This window comes from Canis lupus, chromosome 18 (assembly GCF_003254725.2).
Source record: "Canis lupus dingo isolate Sandy chromosome 18, ASM325472v2, whole genome shotgun sequence".
NCBI classification, from domain to species: Eukaryota; Metazoa; Chordata; class Mammalia; order Carnivora; family Canidae; genus Canis; species Canis lupus.
Genome location: NC_064260.1, coordinates 20,276,608 through 20,291,829, shown reverse-complemented (window position 1 = coordinate 20,291,829; position 15,222 = coordinate 20,276,608). Strand labels below are relative to the sequence as shown.

The following is a 15,222-nucleotide window of genomic DNA, read 5'->3' as shown; positions in this document are numbered from 1 at the left end:
GAAAAAAGGAAAAAGAAAGAGGGGGACCCTCTGGTTCTATAAACTATAAATCCCTCGCCTTCCCCTGGAGCTTTCTAGCGCTTCTGGGTCCACATCTGGCTCTTCCCCTGTCTTTCTAGCGGGTCTTGCGGGGGGGGGGGGGGGGGTGGAGGCTGCTGTACTGACTCTCAGGTGTGTGCACCTGGGGAGATGCCCCGCCTCCCACCCGGCCTGGTGCTGGGCTCAGGGGGAGCTCTGGACCCCGCAGGCCCCTGTCCCCCCCACCGAACGCCCCTGCCCTCCCCCTTGGTGACCCCAGGACCTGGGGGCGCCCCCCCCCCCCCCCCGCGCCCGCGTCCTGCCAGGCTCCCCGCTGAGCGCGGCTCCCGCTGCCTGGGCCTCGGGGCGGGGCTTTCCCGTCCCCGGCTCCGCCCCCGTAGCCCGGCTCCTCCCGCCCCCCCCCCCAATTCATTTGCAGCCTCCGAGCTAGTTGGGCCGCAGCAGGTGCGTGTCCCCCGGGCGGCCCGGCAGGTGTGCAGGCGGCGTGGCCCGAGGGCGGGGGTGGGGTGGGGGGCTGAGCTGAGGCCCCTGCCCCGCACCTGCTTGCCCCGCCCCGCGAAAGTCAGAATTCAATGACACATTTTTTATTGTAGAACCAGGCACATGCTAGGCATTCAACACTTATGTGTTCCAATTTGGGGATTTTGCATTTCTATGGTTTTATTTAAACTTGACTTTCAAGTAGAAGTGTCACCAATACTGAAAGTGACATATTTTTGCAAGAGTTTCAGATAAGTTGACATCCAGTTTTACTAGGTAGAAAAATATATTTTTATCCTTGATGGTCTTAAAATAAAGGGGAATCTAGTCATCGTTACCAGAAAAAACAAAACAAAACAAAACAAAATAACTGAATAGAAAGACAAGCAATAAATAAAAGGAGTGTTCTTGCTTTTTTTGCAATGAGTCAAAATCAAGTAATGCATTATCTTTTTATTAGTCCATTTTTATAGCTGCTTTGGGGGGTAATATTTCATAAATGGCATGAATAAAGTATGTTTGTTGTTGCTTCTTTCAAAAGAAATGATGATTTGTGTGAAATACTGCTCTCATAGTTAAGTTAAAACATTAGGTTAAAAACAGGAGCCTGTTGTCTAATTTGAGAATACTTTTTTTTTTTTTTTTCCCAGAGCTGATAGCTTTATCTTTGGGAATCCCTGTAGTCAAGATTCCTTTTCTTGCAGTTTTATTTTAACTGATCATACACAGTTTCTGCTCATTCTCTGCTCAAGACACAGGTCACCGCTGTCACGGAGAGTGCTGGTGATCCTTACAAACTGCAGCAGGGAACCATAAAACTCTGTTGTGACCTCTTAAAAGAAATGAAAAGAATATAATGTTTATGATAACATGACCTAAGACAAAGATGGTTTTATGCCCTCGTTCTTCACACACACGCACACAGGCGCGCACACACACAGTGCACACACAATAAGACACAGATCTTGCCCTAGCTGTCATAATTTCAAAGCTTTCAATGTAAGGCTTTTCATGTATTTTATTTCCTTAGACGTTTCCAAGGTTCTTGGTGATGAATTGCTAATAGAAATTAGGGAACACCTGCAACCACATTCATCCATTTTAACTGTGACGTGTCTTGCACAACATCCCCAAATGTTTTTTTCCCTTCAAATTTATACATGCATTACTTATCTTACAAGAAAAATAGTACAAATTGTTACCTGGGCTGATCCTAAGGAAGCTGATCAGTAAAAAAGAGACATTTCAAAGCGTTTTAATTATACCTAGCGCTTTCAATACTGAGATTCTTATTTACTTTTGAATAGGGGATAAGAAATGCATTTTAAGTTACAGAGCATAGTTTGAAACTTCTAATATCAGATACGCACTTTTTATCCTCATAGGGTTTAGGAATTGTTCTGGCAAAAAATCTAAGTCTTGTTCTTCTGTTTATTATTATTTAGTAGGTTTTAATTTTTTAGTTGGTGACATTTTAAAGTAGAGTTTATTTTTTATTAGGAATTATTTTGAGGGACACCTGGCTGGCTTAGTTAGTAACACATCTGACTCTTAATCTCGGGGTCATAAGTTCAAGCCCTATGTTAGATGTAGAAGTTACTTTGAAAATAAGAATTATTTTGAATCTTTCAGTTAGGCTCATACATTTACAAAATGTAAACATGAAATAGGCTTTCTTTCTTTCTTTCTTTCTTTCTTTCTTTCTTTCTTTCTTTTCTTTCTTTCTTTCTTTTCTTCCTTTTTTTTCATTTTAGAGAGGAATTAAGAAGGGGGCAGGGGGTAGGGGCAGAGAGAAATCAGAGAATCCCAAGCAGAATCCATGCTCAGCATAGAGCCCAACATGGGTCTCATTCTCACAACCCTGAGATCAAGACCCGAGTGGAAATCAAGAGGCTGTTGCTTAATCCACTAAGCCGCCCAGGCATCTCTCAAATGAACTCTTATTGACATTTCTTAACAGAATTTAACCATGGTCCAGTATCTGTTGATGATAATGCATCTTTCCAAATTATATACTCATAGTTACATGCTCATACTTAAAAGTAATGACTTGATATTTATGGTAGAGCTTGTTAATTATTATAATAGAAACATATTTTGGTGAGGAAATATATTTTTACTTTATCAAATAATTTACACATTTACTTTAACCCCACATCATCAATTCTCAACTAGTTTCCTTTAAGCCTAAAATGTACGTGGTTGGTAGAGTGGCAAAATTACATGCCTAGAAGATAGATGTTCATGTGACATGTAAAACTATCTTAATTAAAAATACTGGCATAAATTATATTTTCCGCTTGTATTTCATTTATTGGGCATCTCTGTTTTTGGCAATCTCATTGGAACTATAAGTAAATTTTTGTGTTTGCTTAAGTTTATTTGGACCATCTAATTTTATATTTTTCCCTGAATTTTAAGAATATCCAAAAAAATTTCCCAAGTGAGTGTGTATAGATGTAAAAACAGTGGAATTATTCTTGAATAGGTGTCCACAATTGATCTGAGACCATAGTTATATTTCTACTTTGAAAATTATTTCAAATTGTGGGTAAAACATTTTACTTTGAAATCTCTCACAGCTACAGATCGAATCTAAGTTTCTAATTCTAGTGTTTGTAATACAATTACCATAAATATTCATTTGTAATAATATTTTTTCTCAGATAATCAAATCATCATGTGCCAAGGTTAACCAAAACATGAGAGTGTCACTTTATAATGTTGGTTTGGAGATTTAAGTAATATTCTTAAGGGCCAAACTTAAAATTATGTATTAATATTTGAAGGATACACATATAGTTCAGAAACAGAACTTATGACTTTATAAGGCAATTGGACAAGGGCACCCGGCTGGCTCAGTAGCTGAGCATCTGCCTTCGGCCCAGGGCATGACCCTAGAGTCCTGAGATTGAGTCGCACATCAGGCTCACTGCAGGGAGCCTGCTTCTCCCTCTGCCTGTGTCTCTGCCTCTCTCTGTGTCTCTTATGAATAAATAAATAAAATCTTAAAAAAAAAAGACACTTGGACATACTCGTCTTCTCCTTCTTCTCTCATAGTTATGACTGTACCAAATAATTACAAAATATAAGATGTTCCTGCTAGTTCATTTTGAATTATATATAATCTCAATTTAAACATATGAGATTTGGAATATAGCTAAATATATAGTCTCTTTTTAATGACTAAATAGTACATAAGTAGTATTCTAAATGCTAAGTCAGTGGTCATATGTTTAAATGTCTTTCTTTCCTGCATCTTATTGTTTTTTGTTTTTTGTTTTTTTTTCTTTTGGTTTAGATCGAGGCACTGTGCAAAAGGTGGTTGTCCTTCCTGCTAACAGCTCTGCCAGGGGTGAGCTCATTCTGGAGGAGTTAGAAGTCTTTAAGGTTTGAACATCTCTTCTGTTAATCTTAGAACGTGCATGATAGATGGAAATCTTTAATCTTAGGGCCACTTGGGAGGAAAAAATATTTGATAAAAGATCAAATAAATATCCTAAGTTTTTGAGGGTAGGAAACACCAGATAAAATGAGAAATACAGAACAAATAATTTCTGAAGTTTTCCTTTTTTAACATTTCAAGTTATCTTAACATTAAAAGATTCATTTTTTTCAGCTATTATCACAACTCGAAGAATTTTGGTCATCATTATTTTTATAAATGAGTTCTTATGGTCAAGGTCTAAAAGATTTGCCGGCGAAGGGCTTTCATCATTTGCTTCACAACCCACTGAAGCCCAAATGCTTTACATTATTGATTGTTAGATAAACTTTCTCATATTTTTTTTTGTGCAAGAATTTTAAGAAAAACTGCTTTGTTTTTTCTTGTTTTATTGCTTTCAACTCAAATGTCACTCAAGTTACATAAAACAAATGTCTCTTTACCACTCAAAATTTCATGTTCTGCTGAGCTTCAGATTTCCTTGTTCTTCCCTTTGTTCTTAAATTTGGGTTTAACAAAAAGAAGAAGAAAGCTAAACAATGCACAATACCAACAAAAAGGCACACAGGGCAGTTCAGTCCTGTAAGGCATCACCTGCTCAGTGCCGAGTGCCTATTCCTCATGTGTCTATAACCTGGGGGGAAGGGGGGAAGCAGATCTGTGGTGTCATGCACACCCTTCTCTCCTTAAGATGTAAGCCATTGTAGTTCAAGTGATTTCTCTGATAAACATTTGGAAAGAGGATAAAACACAGCCAGAGGAGCCACTAGAGTTGCAAACATACTTTGGCATGGAATCAATCCTATTCCAGACTATTTCCAACTAAATCAATTAAGAAGAAATGGCCCAAGGGCAGACGCGCGGCCCTTGGTCAAAAGCACTGGGTTCTTTGACGTCATGATGAACCCTGAGCCCTTGGGCTGCATCTTCTTCAAGCTGTTTGCAAAGTTCCAAAAGCAGCAGAGAACTTGAGTGCTCTGAGCACTGGGGAGAAAGGATTTGGTTATAAAGATGGCCGCTTTTTCAGGATTATTCCAGGATTTATGTGCCAGCGTGGGTGGCTTCACACACCATGATGGCACTGGCAGCAAGTCCATCTATGGGGAAAAGTTTGATGATGAGAATTTCATCTGAAGCACATGGGTCCTGGCACCTTGTCTGTGGCAAATACTAGGCCCAACACAAACGGTTTCCAGTTTTTCATCTGCACAGACAAGACTCAGCGGTTGCATGACAGGCATGTGGTCTTTGGCAAGGTGAGAGAGGGCAGGAATATGAGGGAAGCCGTGGACCACTTTAGGTCCAAGAACGGCAAGACCAACAGGAAGATCACCATTGCTGATGGTGGGCAAATCTACTAAATTTGACTCCTGTTTTCTCTGAACTACTAGGCTCTTCCTTCTGTAGCTCAGGGGAGCACCCCTTTACCCCAGTCTGCTCGAAAGATCCTGTAGTCTTGATGCTTTGGCTGCAGTTCTGTGGGTTCTGTATTTTCCTTATTCCTTTCCAAGTCTAGCTAGATTGCAGAGTTAAGTTTCTGATTATGAAATAAAAACTAAAAACAACAAAACAAAACAAACAAACAAAATGACCCAGGGACATCAAAAGACCAGAGTCAGCCTTTATCTGAGTAAAATTAGCACTTGAGGACTCCCAGGAGCAGACTATTGCTTGTTCAGTAAGTTGCTTTGCTTAGGTCCCACATGTTCCCACAGTCACCAAAATTATTGAATTTATAAGCATATAAGTGATCAAGATGCATTTTTTCAGATTATGCGAATACATTTTAAATGTAAAGAAATATTTTTTAAATGTAACCAAATGAAATCTGAGGAACTCTGGAAAATTTTCCAATATGTTATTACATTTGCAATTTTTAATGCTAGACTCACTTTGGCATAAGGTTTTGTGATTAGTGTGTTAATATTGTGCTTATAAGATGTTAACTATGTACATTCAAATGCTTTTTCTATGCCTTCCTTTATCAAGGAATTGATGGTTTCACTAGATTAACTGAAATTGCATTATATACAAAATAGTTTTTCCTCATTCAATTCAATACAGACAACTTGGCTGGCCAAAATAACATAAAGTACCTTATTCTGGAGTTCGCTTGAAGAGAGCAAAAATGCTATATTGTACAACTTCATTTTTAAAGCTGAAATGTCATTTTTTGATAATCAGAAAACATTAAGTGAGTTTGACACAAACCCAAACATGTAAGTTATGGAAAGCTCTTAAAGAAATGTGAGTCACTCTGATCATGTGCTAACTACTTATGGTCTGTTACGTGAGTTATGCTAGTGTTATCATCAAGAAGAGTAAACTCTCCGTGGAAAAACAGAGTCAGTCCAAATGCTCGTAGGGGACGTCAGCCCAAGAGAGAGGCTAAAAAAGTTGAGGCTTTCTTGAGGACACGTGTGCCAGTGATTGATACGGCTGAACTGAGAGACACAGTTGCCAAATAATCACTTACTGTCTTCAACATGGTGTTTATGTCATATTTTCTGAAGTGAGATAAAAATAACTGGGTGTGTATGATACACTGTGATTAGCACCTGAGGAAATAATGCATTTGAATGGAAACAGATTCCTTAGGAAGTGTCACACTGATACATATTGCGGAAATCACAAGGTCACTTTTAAAAACCAGACACTTTGTTTTTATAGAGTGCAGAGCCTTAATCTCTTCTTTTAATCCTCTGGATTAAAAGAAATTCAGAATATTTCCTGAAAAGACTTCCAGCTTCCTCCACCTTTACTTGAATTGAAGGTACAGCTATCAGTAATAGCCCAGGTGGATATAAATTGCAATACTTTTTATTTTTTCGTGTGTGTGTGTGTATTTCTAAGCAGTGATCAAAACCTGTTGTAAGTGAGTGTTTAGACAATATCAGTATTTTCTCTTTTAAATCTGTGTAAGAACACACACTTGCAGAACATGAAATGATTGTAGGTAGAGTTAATTTTGAGAGCTTGCTCTCACTTGAGTTATTCGAATAAAACTTCACAGGTTTTGATCAGGTTGTCACAAGTCTGATTTTTAAAAGGAACTAATGATATTTAAGAAGTAAAGTTTATGAATAGAGTGACTTTCAAAAAAGATCACTATTTCAGAAAATTCATAAATGCTTTTACTAATTCACATTTATCAAAGAGGACATTTTCTAACAATATTTCTTTGTTTGCAGCAGGAGAATTAATAAGTGTATTTCAGGCTAATACATCTTTCCAAAGCAACATTTGGCAGGTGCACGGTAGCATCTTATGCATAGTGCTTGTGTTGTGGAAGCATAACCTGGGGTACGTTCCACAGCATCTTACCCCCAGCCAAGCCTAAGTTTTATTCATTGGATTCCATATACCAAGATACAATTTTTTCAGTTCTTCCAAATTTCTCAGGTTTTCATTTTTTCCCTAATGACTGTATTGATAATGTGTTATAATTACTACTTTAAAAAACAAATGGGCATATATTTGTATGACAAGCCATCCTTACTCCCAACAGAGGAAATGTACTTTAGGGACAAGTATTGCTAAACCTTGAAAGTATATGTGCATATATAGAGAGATGACGATTTCCAGAATTTTAACAGAAAAGAGAACATTTTTAATGCAAATATTTTTAAAGGATTATTTGAACAGCTAACAATGTTTTTTTTTTTTATTTTTCAGAATCATGCTCCTATAACAACAATGAAAATTTCATCCAAAAAGGTAAGACAACCGCATTTTTGTTTCCTTTACCTATTAAAATTTTTGCTATATGAAAAATGTATTTTGTAATTTTAGAAAAATTGATTTTTGTATTAGAAAAATAATTAATATGACTTACTATATACCACAAAATCACCTTTAATTTTTATGCGTAATTTACAAGCTATTAATCGAAGACAAAATAGGTCTATTTTGTAAAAAAACCCAGAAGAGCCGAATATTTAAATACATACAGCAAGATCTTCCAACATTTTGTATATCATATATTCTCAAATATTACAGTGTGTGAAGCCAACCAAAATAAAAATGATCTTTTTTGAATGAAGAATTTGGTGTAATGTTCGGCTTACTGCTGTAGCATCACCAACATTCTCAGGGGCTTGGAATGACTAATCAGTCTTCTTCTGAGTTCCTGTTGCTCTCACATGTTTGAAATGTGCAATGCATTCTTTTATGCTTATTTCTAAGGAAGTACTATTTCTTAGAGTTTATACATGTCATTAAAAAAAATCTGAATGTCTCAAATCTAAGCCTTATAAGGATTCGGGTTTGAGGAAAGAAATGTTTGGCCGTGATTATCAGAAATGTTTCATCTTCTAATTCGTGCCTGCACGTGCAAATACACAGGGATCACAAAAAGGAAAAGCCTAAACCCAATCTCTACCTGTGCAGCACATATGCCTCTCCAGCCCCCACGGTCTTCTCTCTGGAAGAAAGTTCTAAGGGGTGGAGCCGTAGGCTTCAGAGCTGAAGGGACATCCATTTGAATCCCGACTTGTCCATAAATTATGAATAAATCATTAAATTTCACTGACCTAAGATTCTGCTTCTACAAGGTAATGCTTTTCTCACAAATGAGTTAATTTATATAAATTGCCTAGGATAAAGCACGTCCTTGGTAACTGCTGTGTAAAGAGCCCAAGACTTATTTTTCTTGGAATATGGAATAAAGGTTTTAAGTGTTAGCACAACTGATGACATAACGTTATTGTTCCTTACCTTATTTGGTCTGTTACAGATGAAGAAGTATTCCACAGTCAGTCTCGTACTCTTTTCACTTGACTCAATTTTATGAAGAAAAATAAATAGGGTACAATGGAGCTAACGATCTCATCTGTAAAAATGTTTGTATGGTGCATAACAAACATTTTCCCAAGTAACAAGAAGCCATTCGTCATTTCCCCCAATGTCCTAGGGAGCTGATCCCAAGTCAGAATAGTCTTTGAAGTCAGCAGGGAAGCTCCTTGTTTACAGTAGTTTAATGAAAAGAGAAAGTATAGGAGCAAAATTAAAAATGGACACAGAGCCATTTGTGTGGCCGAGTAGTCCAGTATACGATTACAGTGATACATGTCACAATTCAAGTTGTAATCCAGCTGGAGTGCTCAGAGCTCATAATCCATTCCATTAATTTGCAATATGCAACACACATATACACACAGGAGACTGAATATTAAATCTGTCTTCAACAACTTATATTGTAATTAAATATGTTACTTTCAATCATTAGATTCAAGGTAGGTAATTATTTGAGTTTTGGGGAACTCATTCGCATAACTGCATACTACATTATTCCTGCAGCGAGAAAGAAGTACAAATTGCCAGTGGCATTCTAAGTATATTAAATGCCATGAATTTAGTATCTTCCCTAGTGTTCAAATTATTTTATTTTCTATTTTGTGCTTTTTTATTCCCTAATTTATTCTTGCATTCCATACAGCAGAAAATAGTTAGATTAATAAAAGGTAATTTCTAGAGTGAAATTACCTGTTTTCTTCCCTTAAATAACAGATTCCTTATTTAATGTAGCTGATGCATTCATTATATTATTTATGTACTCAACAAACACTTATTAGAAATGTTCCTAAAGAAATGATTATTGTCAAAATGTGCAGGGGTTTTTTTTATATAGTTTGAATGTCTCAACTGGGGATCAATCATTTTCAGCCCAATTTCCGAAAAATTAATTGATCGGAATAAAATATTTTTTGTTAAACAGTAGACTGAGATGTGATTCAAATGATTAATTAGAATTGGCAATGCATAAGCTGATAGTTTGTTAATTGGTAATTTATTCTACTATATTATTTAACATTCATTGAGTGTTTAGGAGTCAGAAACTATTCTAAGCATTTAATGTGGAGTTAGCCCTTACATTTAGTTCTTAAAACAACTCAGTGGGGTAGGTACTACATTATCCCAGTTTCACCAAAAAGGAAGCTGAGATTCAGAAAAGTTACACAGCATATTGAGCTGGGAATGCCCGAGGTCTGCCTCCAGAACCCGGTGGACCAATGGTGCTCGTATTCATTTGAATTTTAAGTTGTATATAGGTGAATATGTATAGGTGTCTGTGTGTGTGTGTGTGTGTGCACATGTGAATATATTCAACTTCCAGCTAAGAGATTCTCCACTAACCTGAATTATACAGTATCACTTCTTTCTAAAATAAGCATCAGTTAGAAACTTACCCTTTCAACTCCTGAGAACCAATCTAAGCATGGATAAGAGAATTGGAGCAGTATCATAAGAAGTTCTTGATACTCTACAAATGAAAGAGAGCGAAATCTTTATTATGACTCAGGACGCTGAAGACCACTTGATCACGCAGAAAGTTTAAGACATGCCTAAATATAAATACGGATATTCTTCTAAGTAATTTAAAAATTACTCTAATGAGTAATATGTCACTTTCAAAGGCATGTGAAAAATGTTTTTTTTTAAATTTTATCTAATACTAAGTGTGCCTTTTTTTCTAAACTTAAAAATGCCCTTTATTTAAGACTTGACTTTTTCAAATTTACAAGGTGGTGGGTTGCCAAATTTGAAGAAAAAGAAAGCTGCCTTGTGCATTCAGAAAATAAAGCAAACATCATAATTTAAATCTGTAATATATTAGCTCAAATCTGAGAGAACAATAAATCCCACTGTCTCAAATGTATTGCCATTCTACATAGGGCTCCAATATTTTTTTTAACAGGAAAGTGGTAATATTATAGGCATATTAACATTAGGAAATTCTATTTATTTTGGCTTTCATACCCTCTGTACTTTGCTTCTTGTTTTTAGTCCATTTTAAAATGAATCTAAGAGTGTGTAGACATATATTACAATGTGTTCCTGCTGAAAGTCCTCTTTTAACGTCCACATCTGAAATAAATCATAATCATTCCTCCAACAGCAACAGTTGTATGTGAGCTCCAATGAAGGGGTTTCCCAAGTGTCTCTGCATCGATGCCACATCTACGGTACAGCCTGTGCTGACTGCTGCCTGGCAAGGGACCCTTACTGTGCCTGGGATGGCCACTCTTGCTCTAGGTTCTACCCAACTGGAAAGCGGTAAGTACCAAATGTTCAGCTGAAAATCAAAATTGATGTCACCAGACAATCGGGCAGGGCTCCACAATATTAGAAAAAAAAAATTCTGTTGCAGTATTCTTTAAAAATGGTGCTAGAAGTAGTAGATTTATTTAGCATCATCTGTAGTCATTGAATGAAGTAAATGGCTGTGCTTTATAACTTGAGATTCTCACAGATATGTGGGAATACTGTACTTTCAAAAAATTTGTTTCTCCTCTTAAAGCTTCTCTAGCAACACAACTCCCCCCTGTGACCCATCAAATATTTCAAGCAGCATTTAACATTCTTCACATTGCCTGATTTTTTTTTTAAATGCTTCTATATCTCATTAAATCCTCCCTTCCTAGGGTTTCCCTGTGCCGTTTAATTCTCCTATATTCAGGTGTTTGTCCTAGTTCAGGCAACTGAAACATTGCTCCAAAATAGGTAGGCTGAATTGCTTTCAGAATCTCGATGACATGCTCTTGCTTGTTAAAATGGTGAGGGCATATTTGCTGGTCAGATTGAGAGAGTAAGGCAGCCTGAGGCTGAGTGCCCTTTATTCAAGCAGAGACTTAGATGAGAAACTCTGAACCAACTTCCACCAATTGGAAGGGACCACCAGTAGTGACACAGATTATAGAACAAAGGAAATGCAGACTTTAGGGGCAGCCAGGATCACAGCCAGACTCAGCCATCTACAGTCATGACGGCTGGCAGGGCCGAAATCTAACAAAATTAGAATCCACAGGAGAAGGCAAATAGGACCAGCCAGAAGCACTACTGATTTTCAAATAAAATCATGAGGGTGCTGGTGTTTATAGCTTCTTTATGCTCTGTTAGAGATATTGGCCTTTAAGGACCTTAACAGATTAAAGCAACCGTAGCACTTCTGCATGTCAAGATGGTACTTGGTACTGGTACTCTTATCTATAAGTTCAACAGTTTTTTATCATGGGACAATTATTTGCCAGGCAATGTTCTAGATAGAGCTAGGCATATAACATGAAAAATAACCACAAAAAGACAAAAATTTCTACCCCGAGGGATAATAAATTCTAGAGGGAGAAGACAGAAAATAAATAAGGAAACCTAGTATATGAAATAATGATAAAATCTATGAATTTTAAAAAGGGTAAAGAAGGGAGATAGGGGATGCTGGGAAGCAGGGAATAGCAATGGTAAATGGGTTGGCCAGGGGAGGTCCTTCTGAGGGTGTGATATTTGAACAAGGACTTGAGCATGATGAGGAATGGCACCAAGGCATTATCTGGAGAATAACATTCCAGAGAAAAGAACCAGCAGTCCTTAAGGCCGGAGTGTGGAGTGTGTCAAGATTATTCAAGAAACATCACCAAGACTATTGGAGCTGTCATGGAATGAGAAAAAAGAAGGGGAGGAAGAAATGAGGTCAGAATGACAGTTGACTTCGGCCTTAGTAAATCATTGAAGGCTTTTTTTTTAAAGATTTTATTTATTTATTCATGAGAGACAGAGAGAGAGGCAGAGACAGAGGCAGAGAGAGAAGCAGGCTCCTCACAGGGAGCCTGATGCGGGACTCGATCCGGGAAACCCGGGATCACACCCTGGGCCAAAGACTGACGCTCAACCGCTGAGCCACCCAGGCGTCCCTGAAGGCTTTTATTTAGAGTGAAATGGAAAACTACTGAGGGCCTTTGAGCACATGAGTGATATTATTTGACTTTGGTTTTGAAAAGCCCATCTGGTTTGGTTTGGCCTAGATGGCAGCCCTGGGTAGGAAGTGGCTGAGGAGAGAGGAGAGAAGTCGCAAGGCAGTGAGGGCATTGCACGCTCCAGGTGAGATAGGACGGCTCGCACAGGAAGGCAGGGGTGGAGGTGGCAGCATGAGTGGTCTGATTCCGGAGGGAGCTCAAAGAATGCGCTGGTGTATTACGTGTAGGACGTTAGAGAAATAGCGGACTCAGGCATGAGCCAGGTTCTCAGAACCGAGCATATGCAGATGTGACTTCCTGAGAAAGGTAAGACTGTGCGAGGAGCAGGTACGTGGAGGGAAAGATGATGCCAACAGTGCCCGTGAGGTAGACATTCAAGTGGGGAGGTTGAGTAAACAAAAATGTGAATTTGGAGCACACAGGTGAGGCCTGGGCTGGATAATTCGAAAGTCTTTTTGTTTTTTGTTTTTAAAGACATGAAATGTGAAGAGAACTCACATTCTTTATTTTTTTTTTTCTTTAAAAGAGTATTTTTTAGTATCTGTGTTCAAAGATTCATGTCCTTCTTTGTCATTTTAAGATCTAGGCAGGAAGTCTAGAGGCTCTTTTGATTTTCACATAAAATTTATGGACCTCGTTACCCTGAGATCTTTTGCTTGTACTGGAGATCTGAACCTGGACGCAAAGGATGAGGAAAGCAAATTCCAAATGTAATCTCAACTAAATGGTTTTTGTAGCCATTGCTGGCAACTTTTAACCATACTTGTGTTACGCTCCTAATTACAACAGCAGTGATATTTACAAATTATTACCATAACTGCTTGTAAGGCAACACATTTTTCTTGGGAAAGAGTTCTAAAAGTTGGCATATCTAACACCCGGAATGCAATATTCTATCTATTAAACAGATTTAATGCTAAACGCAGCCAAAGCACCACACTTTCTAAGAAAGAAAGTGATATGAACATCACAGAGTGAACACTACCATGGTCCTTTAGGCTTACCAGCCTCTTCTATAACGTGGAGGAATTGGAGATTAGTACTCCTTCCCTGCAGAACTTCCAGACCTTGGCTTTGGTGAACAAGCATTTTTATTCAACAAACAAAGAATATTTCTCAAGTAAAATTCCCTACTATATATAGACTATCATTGCATATTTGAGATATTTTTACATTTTAGACATTTCTGCTAAAATATGAGTTGACTCATTTGTCCTCATAGTCTCCCTCTAACTACAAGCCCAGTTATCCTTTCTAATACGCATATTTAAAGGTAGATTCCAGGGGATCCCTGGTTGGTTTAGCGCCTACCTTCATCCCAGGTTGTGATCCTGGAGTCCCGAGATTGAGTCCCACATTGGGCTCCCTGCGTAGAGCCTGCTTCTCCCTCTGCCTGTGTCTCTGCTTCTCTCTCTCTCTCTCTGTATCTCTCATGAATAAATAAATAAAATCTTAAAAAACAATAAAGGTAGATTTCACATTGTCATCCTAATGCCACAAATCATGATTTTTTTTTTACATTCATTTTTTTTTTATTTATTCATGAGACACACACACACACACACACACACACACACACACAGAGAGAGAGAGAGAGAGGCAGAGACACAGACAGAGAGAGAAGCAGGCTCCATGCAGGGAGCCCGACGTGGGAGTCGATCCCGGGTCTCCAGAATCACGCCCTAGGCTGCAGGCAGGTGCTAAACCGTTAAGCCACCCAGGCTGCCCTACAAATCATGATATTAATCACAATAATCACATTCTTACAATCAACAAAGAGCTGAAACTATGAAATATCATGCCTTGTATGAAACCAAGTATCATTGGCTTGGTGTTAGAACTAATAAATGAATTCAGTGATGTTGCAGGATACAAAGTGAGTACACAAAAATCTGTTGGATTTCTATACATGAATAATGAGCTATCAGAAAGAGAATTTAAGAAAACAATCCCATTTACAATTGCATCAAGAGAATAAAATACCTAGGAATAAATTTAGCCAAGGAGGTGAAAGACCTGTACACTGAAACTACAAGACATTGATGAAATTGAAGACACACATAAATGGAAAGATAAATCACATTCATGGAGTAGTAAAATGAGTATTATTATAATGGCCATACTACCCAAAGCAACCTGCAGATTCAATACAATCCCCACCAAAACTCTAATGACATTTTTCACTGGATTAGAATATCCTAAAATTTGTATGGAATCACAAAATAGCCAAAGCAATATTGAGGAAGAAGAACAAAGCTGGAAGCATCAGGGACCTTGATTTCAAACTATATTACAAAGTTATAATAATCAAAACAGTATGCTATTGTCATAAAAACAGACACATAGATCAACAGAGCAGATTTGAGAGCCTAGAAATAAATCTATACATATATGGTCAAATAATTTACAACAAAAAAGGCAAAAATGTACAACAAGGAAGGACAGTCTCTTCAAGAAATGATGCTAGGAAAACTGAACAGCCACATGCAAAAGAAAGAAACTAGACTA

The 15,222-nt window shown here is 37.8% G+C and overlaps 1 protein-coding gene across 2 annotated transcripts in view; it reads left to right on the top strand.

The window, feature by feature from the left end:
- Nucleotides 1–15,222, top strand: part of SEMA3C (semaphorin 3C) — a 181,724-nt gene that overhangs the window by 153,211 nt on the left and 13,291 nt on the right. For both annotated transcript variants that reach the window (XM_025449263.3, XM_025449262.3), the window contains exons 13-15: nt 3,821–3,909; nt 7,640–7,681; nt 10,863–11,020. In XM_025449263.3, coding sequence (XP_025305048.1) covers nt 3,821–3,909; nt 7,640–7,681; nt 10,863–11,020 — 289 coding nt within the window. The remainder of the gene's footprint in view (nt 1–3,820; nt 3,910–7,639; nt 7,682–10,862; nt 11,021–15,222) is intronic.